A 7,683-nucleotide genomic window follows, 5' to 3' on the forward strand; every position below is an offset into this window, starting at 1 on the left:
AGTCCAGGACCGCGGGAGGGACGGAGGAAAAACAGCACTCAGCATCCCCGTCGCTGCTACTCACAACATTATAAATTCAGTCATCCTGTCTACTGTGAAGATTTAGCACTTCTGTTGGGATCCGACCCAATTTGAGCTCCATTTCTAGAATTTGTTGAGTTCACATTGCGGATCACATTGGACGGTTCCCATCTTTCATTCCCGCCAGAAGAAAGTTTGCGCAGGTTCAACATGACTGATTTAGAAGAAGACTTCGCCAAGATCCTACTGATAAAGGAGGAGAGGATTAAGGACATGGAGAGACGTCTTGCCGAGAAAGAAGAGGAGATCCACGAATTGAAAAGAAAACTGCACAAATGTCAGTCCGTTTTGCCCAGCGCTCAAATAATTGGACCTCGGACCAGGCGCGCCCAAGGCATCTCGGCGGAACCTCAAGCCTACCGAACCTTCCAGGAGTTGAACAGTGAAGCGTTTAGGAAGCACGCCAAGTCTGACAGGTAGGCTACAGTAGCTTATTATTAATTAACCTACTCCCCCACCATGACTTATGTACAGTATCTATGAAAAAATGAATGTCAAAACACAGTTGTATGTAGTTCTAAAACCATTTTGGTTTTTTTGCGCAAATAGCCTACTTGGATGAAAGACATATGCATGGGTAGTCTACCATGTGGTCATAAATCGATTGGCTCTTTCATCTGCAACTTTTAGATGGACGAAGACGGCAGGTTATAATTTATTGCGTCCATCTTCAAACTCTCGGGGGCATTACTCAAAGGAAGTGGGGAAGCTATTATCGGCTTAATAGCAAGATGATTGCTGAGTCCAATGCATAGTTTGTGGATTTATGATGCTCCATTAAAATCGTATCTGTGCTCTTCTCAGATTTTACTTTATATGTCTCGCAAGTGCTGTACTGGTGGCTATAGTGCAGTTTCTGCAGGCGTGAAAGCCTAACTGAGTGGCCCCAGTCTCCTATTTAGGGATATTCAGTTAAAAAATGTGTTTTGTCATCCGAGTAGACAGTCACCATGGTGATAAATTACCTTGAGAGCTGTGAGGGGACACTGTTTTGATGAGTAACTTATTAATTAGAAATATTCAGCCAACTCTGTTCAGCAACAACACGAGTGTCCTATATAATTGCTTCACTGACGCATGAATAAACTCTCAACTCATGTTTAGTTGCTGATATGACAATATGACTTAGAACCCCCAACCCCCCCCCCCCCCCCAACATCCTAAAGCTGTCTTATTTTCATTGCACCACTGCACATGTGTGTTGATGCACGGTTATTCTATTGGTATATCACTATCAGGAAAGTGTGAGGAAAGTGTGCTGGTAGTGCACTGGTGCACTTACTGTACATGATAATAGTACAGTGCTCAGACAACAGGACCTCAGGCTTAATTTGTATTAATTCATAAAAAAGCAGAACACCAAATCCCTTTGGCTCTGAATACATTAACTAGCGTGCATTGATGCTGAGGCAACTCTGACCGAAAGTGCACATAAGGTGCCTTTTTTAAATTAGAATGTATTTATATATATATATATATATATATATAATTATTATATATTTTTAAAATTATTTAAAATTATTATTCTTTATTTTTTACTGTATTCACAGCAGGCATTAATTGATCTCAGCGCAGAGAAGGCACAAGTCCCCATTTGTATTCCTTAGTGCCACTTGAGTTGGAGATATGGTGATGTGGTTCACAACATCTATCAGTGTCGATTGGCACCTTCTCTGAATCACTGGTGTTAGTGTTAGTCAGATTAATTCATTAAATTCAATTAAAATTCCATTAGCTTTATTGGCACAATAAGACATTATCTCACATTGCCAAAGCAAACATAAAACTGATATGAAATAAGTAATGACTGAACATAATGTCCCCCTAGCCTTCTATGAAGCTGCTAACAGCTTCTGAATTGGCAAGTCTGAATTGGAATATGGGAAGCCGTTTGTGGCGATGATAAATAGAGTTTCGGGACAGTTTGTCTCCACACAGACATAACACATTCTGAGTTCCGAATCGACCCCTTAGCCCCTATCCCCATAGGCACTCCTGTAGATTTGAAAGGATCAGACAGGTTTACGCAATAGGGTAATCCTATCATCTTTCATTTTGTTAGACTAGGAATAGTTTTCCGGCCATAATGGCTCACACCTGTCCAATCGTTTCATATTTACAAGTGCCCATGATTAGGGGCTAGGAGTTGATTTGATAAAAAAAAAGAGTGACCAATGGCTTTGAGGTATCTCCTCAATATATGCAGTACTAGCAGAAATCACAAGGTGGCGGCAAAATACTTTTTCATTAATGGGAGAATCTACAGGTTCAGGAAACGGTGACACAAGCACTTTATTTACATGTTTTACAAAACGTTTTACTTTATGAGTGCTTGATTATGGATGTATTCATTTTAATGTTCAGAGGGGAGGATTGTACTGTATCGTAGACTGTGTTTACTGTTCATGCCATTCTCATTTCTAACACTAATAATAATAGTAAGAAAGCCCTAAACACTAAAACACTGTCTAATAGCAATAATCTAGTAGCTGAATGGATGTCTGCACACATCATTTGTCAACAAAACCCACTTCACACAGACAGGACTATTTTAAGACAGGACTATACATGCACATAGCCTACTGTACGTGATGAGAGAGACAACATGATTGTGCAGACCATGTCTCTTCTCGATGTTTCTAATTAACACCTCCCTATAGCCTCATCAACAAGCTCATTGAAAAGCACTCCAGAATGGAAAGTGTGTTATCTTGCTCCACCAGACAAAAGGCCCTTGGGGTTAAGCAGTGGCCCGCACTCCCACGTAGAACAGATAGAGCGCTCTGTCTCTGAATTTGCATCACTCCTCCTCAGCCACGGTACTCTCTCTCACACACTTTGATGTGCGCTGAGGCTCATGTCTTATAAATCCTTTCGGAGCTTCACTCAAATACACACTCTAATCTGTCTCCCGTAATTGGGACTGCTGTGCCCATCACATACGTGTTGAATCAAACACAAATGATGGTAATGCAGCAGGGCTCGTCTTAAATTGACAACCAACAAGATCCACACGCCGTAAATAGTGTTGTTAAGAGAAAAAACAGTGTATCCCAAATGTAGGTTATATTACATTATCGAAAACATTTGTTTGTTTTCTATTACTGCTGTCTGGCTTTGTAGTATGTGATGTTGTTAAATGATCCATACTCCATGGGTTTGTGGACTATGCCAGTCACATGATATGACCACAGGAGGGCGCTGTAGGTCCTTCTCAGGGCTAACTTGTCCTTATGTGGCATCACTATTAACAATGGTACCAGTGAAATTCAAGGGTTAAGATACAGAGGAGCAGCATAGAAGCTAAGTGGTACTACGGTTACATGTAGGATATGATTTATTTCCAACATAAACCACAAAGGAACTGCATGCTGTTTTCTAATAAGATTATTTTTTAATTTGTATGAGAAGAACATGTTGAGCCATAATTCCTGTCTGCTATTTTGGTACCACATTTTGCATGAGCTGCTGTTCTCATGTGAAATAAGCATTAAACTGTCATGTTTTATTGTGTCAGGTATGTCTCTTAGTAATTCTCACTCCCTCAATTGATTTGGATCATCCTCATGGCATTTGTCACAGGTACTGTATTGACACATTATTTGCTCAGCAATGAAATGTTTCAGCATCCTCTGATGGGCAATACAGTCATTTTTTATGTAACATTTATTTTACCAGGTTATACCGATTAAGATTTCAAATCTGTTCAAACAAGAGAGATTGTATAAAACCAATATTCTGTTCTATTCTACTCTATACTGAACTATGTCTCAATCCATTATTTTGGTGAGAACAAAACACACAGTCCACCGTGACTGAAAGATCACATTACTAGGTTAAGCCAAGCTGGTATAGATACACATGCATTACTATGACTGTAATGACGGTGGCTCGAGTTATGGTAACATGGAACATGTTGATGTCATATGACATAATGTAGGTGTGTTAGTGTTACCTGTTATCGTATTGGCTGATCACAATCTGGAGGGGACCCCCCAACTTGTTATGCTGGTGCTGGAAGCTTTGTGCTTCGGCATCCTACGAGCTCTGACGATTTCCCTTTGGACACTGACGTATGTGAGTAATAAAATGAAGGCTGTGTGAAACTTCATTTGCCTACTGCCAGTGCGAGGATGATAGGGAGCTCATTGTTTCGGCACATTGGGCAGCTGCCTTATATTTAACTCACCCTAGAGCTTCTAAGCACGCTCACAAATCGTGCTGTCCAAAACCTGGGCGAACTGTTTAATTTGTGTAGTGGTAGTAGCCGGAGAGGTTGCCTCCCATATCGGAACATCATCCGGATCATTCGCAAAGTTTGTTGCGCTTGGGTGAGCTTTTTCTGGAAACTATGGGCACTTTACGCGATCTCCAATACGCGCTACAGGAGAGGAGAAAATTGAGGAGTTGCGACAGCGAGACGCACTTATCGATGAGCTGGAGTTGGAATTAGACCAGAAGGACGAACTGATTCAAAAGCTTCAAAATGAACTGGACAAATACCGATCCGTTATCAAACCGGCGACGCAACAAGTCCATAAGCAAAGCGTACTACAGGAACAGCACAGAACGAAGAGACAGGCGATATCAGCTGAGCCCACCGTCTTTGACATTCATGATCTCAGTCATGTCACTCTACCCTTCTACCCCAAGAGCCCACAGTAGGTGCCATATATCCACTTAGCCCTAATTTGTGACTAGACGTCAACAACATCCACATATAAAAGTGGTATGTCTAGTCACAAGTTGGGGCTAATGCTCACTGTGTGTTCACTGTCTTTTTTTTGTCATTGTGTCTTTTTTGCCTTTAACAAACCAATGATGCATGCAAAGGTCTACACATTGTTCTAAGAGTCAGCTGGTACTGTACAAAGGATGAGGTCCAATGACATCAACATTCCAAGCAAACACAATCATAAGCTCATACGATTAATGGATGTTAGTGTTCAAAAAGTGTCAAGTTTGTTTCAACTTAGTGGTGGATGTCATGCATTATGAAGTGTGTGAATGTGCTTGCATTTATGCAGAGTTGAGTTTTTATTTTGTGTTATATTCTCAAAATTTGGCAGCATAGTGCCAACCACCACCGTTGCATAATAGTGGTTAGTTGTGCCATAGTATCTGGCCACACTGAAAGTCGTACACAGCTTTCAAGGCATTCAACACAAGTTAACTAAATAGGAACCTTCATATAGGTACTTGACCATTATGATAGATGTCCCATCTGTGTCCTGCACATGACTACAGCATGTTTGTAATCAATCTTTGACATCAGGCAGCTAACTTCAATTTCACCTGTTGCTCAAGTGCAGTTTTTGTCTGACAAGCCATGTGATATGCTGGCTTCTGAAGACACAAGATCATATACATCTATTACACAAGTCTTGTGACATCCCTCCATCATCTTCATCCATGAGGCTGAAACTAAATGAATAATTTATAGCCATTGATTCTTGAAGAATATAACTTATACATGTCTCATGAGCTTAGTTCAACTGTCATACCCCATCAGAACCCAAAATATGAGCTTGTTTTACTCCAGTATTTGTAAACTGTCATTTTCAACCAACACATTGGTCATTTTCAAGCTTCAAAACATAGTTAATTTTTTTATTTTTTTTATCTCATGGATGATCAGTCCTCACATCCAAAACTCACTTTGTTGTTGTTTGAATCCCAGATTTCCCCTTTAACGTCTATCATTATTTGATTCTATTTGAGTATGAACACACAACCTTTGTTGAGTGTGTGTGTGAGAGAGAGAGAGAGAGAGAGAGAGAGAGAGAGAGAGAGAGAGAGAGAGAGACAGAGAGAGAGAGAGAGAGAGAGAGAGAGACAGAGAGAGAGAGAGACAGAGAGAGAGAGAGAGAGAGAGAGAGAGAGAGAGAGAGAGAGAGACAGAGAGAGAGAGAGAGAGAGAGAGAGAGACAGAGAGAGAGAGAGACAGAGAGAGAGAGAGAGAGAGAGAGAGAGAGAGAGAGAGAGAGAGAATGGTTGCCTCAAATCAAATGTTTGGCCTTGGCTCACTATGGCTCCTTTCTTCTCAGCCTCCTATTTTTACACAACATTTTGTCCAGCATATGAGCAGCAATATAACCATGGTTGTTATAAACTGCCCACACAGACACCACATATGTGTATTGATTTGACATTATTATTTCATTTACAACTCTTGCCTACCTTGGCAACTCTATATTTGAAACTGTGTAGGTTGTAAATAATCACAGTTATTCTCTGGGTGCTATTTTGGCCTCGAAGCGTCATGCCTAGAGCATTGACTATCCATAAGAAACTTAACTTGTTTATACTGTATTCAATCAGCAAAGTCTAAAATATCAAATGTTTCTAAAAGAAAAACTCGTGTCTGAGATTCATTTTTAGAAAGAAAACAATTATACAATTATACAATCATACAATGATATGACCTCTTGAACACTGAATTAATTGTTGTTGTGGTCAGGTTTTGCTCGTTCCCCTCAACTCAAATGTAATTTATTGATTTGTTAAAAATGTTTAAATAATGTTCCATTGAGGAGTGACACTTAGAAACACTTTTCTAACTCTACCTCTAACACAAATACTTGTCATTAGACCAAGCTAATGCCTTTGGTCATTATGCCTGGTCTACAGTAGCGCTTGGAGATGACAGAAGCACTATGAAGCACTGTCCAGTCGTCTTAACATGTATTCTTGTTCCAAGTGTGCTCCTTAATGAAAACTAATGGCCGTCAATGTTATCAGGGGCAAGAAAATGAGTCTTGCATGCTTTGTCTGAGAGTCCTATAAAGTCCTCAGGAATGCTCTCTATCCGTCCGGCTCCCGCCTAAAGGAGCATACTTTCTCCTTGTAAGGGAACCACTCTGTGCTTATCCCTCAGCTCTGACAGGACAACGTTTTTCTGAAGCACAGGAAATGAAATGTGAACAAGACAAGAAACACAACCCCACAAGAGGGGGGAATTGAAGTTGACTCCCAGTTAAAAAATGATTGCTGTTACACACGCTACCTAGGTCTGCGTGCAATGTCTATCTCTAAGTCTGTCTCATGTAATTCAATAGACTCCAACAAAGCCCTCTCTCCCATCTGGCCAAATATCACATCACTATTTCCCCTGAAAAGCCTGCCAGGATTCCCATATTAATACCGGGTATCAAAGGCCCTGATTAATTGTGAGCTGCCTGATGAGCTGTGGCATTTTGGTCCTCTCTATTCCCAGTCCCCCCCCCCCCCTTCAAAGGGACAGCCTTGGCATGCCACCAAGGGGGTCTGTCTCCTGACTCCAGCCACACCACCTGGAGTTCAGCCCTCCAAAAATAACTAATGCATTTCCTTCCAACCTTTTGTAGTTTGTTCTAAGAAGGTGGATGGATGAGTCACTGACATTGAATTTACTGGGTATTTTTCTTTTGGGAACTAAGAAATGGATAGCTCCATAATTCACAATTGCTATCTAATTATGTGTTTATTGACAGAAATTGCAACAGTGGATGGTAAGGATGGTTTAGTCAGCGAGAGAGATTTCAATGATATGAGGCTTGGTATTTATTAGATTGTCATTTTGAGGAGTTAGGCTTTTCTTTGTGTTCTGTCTTAGAGACTGGA

The 7,683-nt window shown here is 40.7% G+C and overlaps 1 protein-coding gene across 1 annotated transcript in view; it reads left to right on the plus strand.

Moving 5' to 3' along the window:
• Positions 1-231: 231 nt before the first annotated feature.
• The window catches only part of prkg1 (protein kinase cGMP-dependent 1), a gene marked incomplete at its 5' end in the record, with an annotated part of 91,787 nt that continues 84,335 nt past the window's right edge, over positions 232-7,683 (plus strand). The window contains one exon of the mRNA XM_083687496.1: positions 232-497. Within this exon, the coding sequence (XP_083543622.1) occupies positions 232-497 (266 nt within the window). The remainder of the gene's footprint in view (positions 498-7,683) is intronic.

This window comes from Argentina silus, assembly GCF_951799395.1.
Source record: "Argentina silus genome assembly, chromosome: 16".
Taxonomy (NCBI): Eukaryota; Metazoa; Chordata; class Actinopteri; order Argentiniformes; family Argentinidae; genus Argentina; species Argentina silus.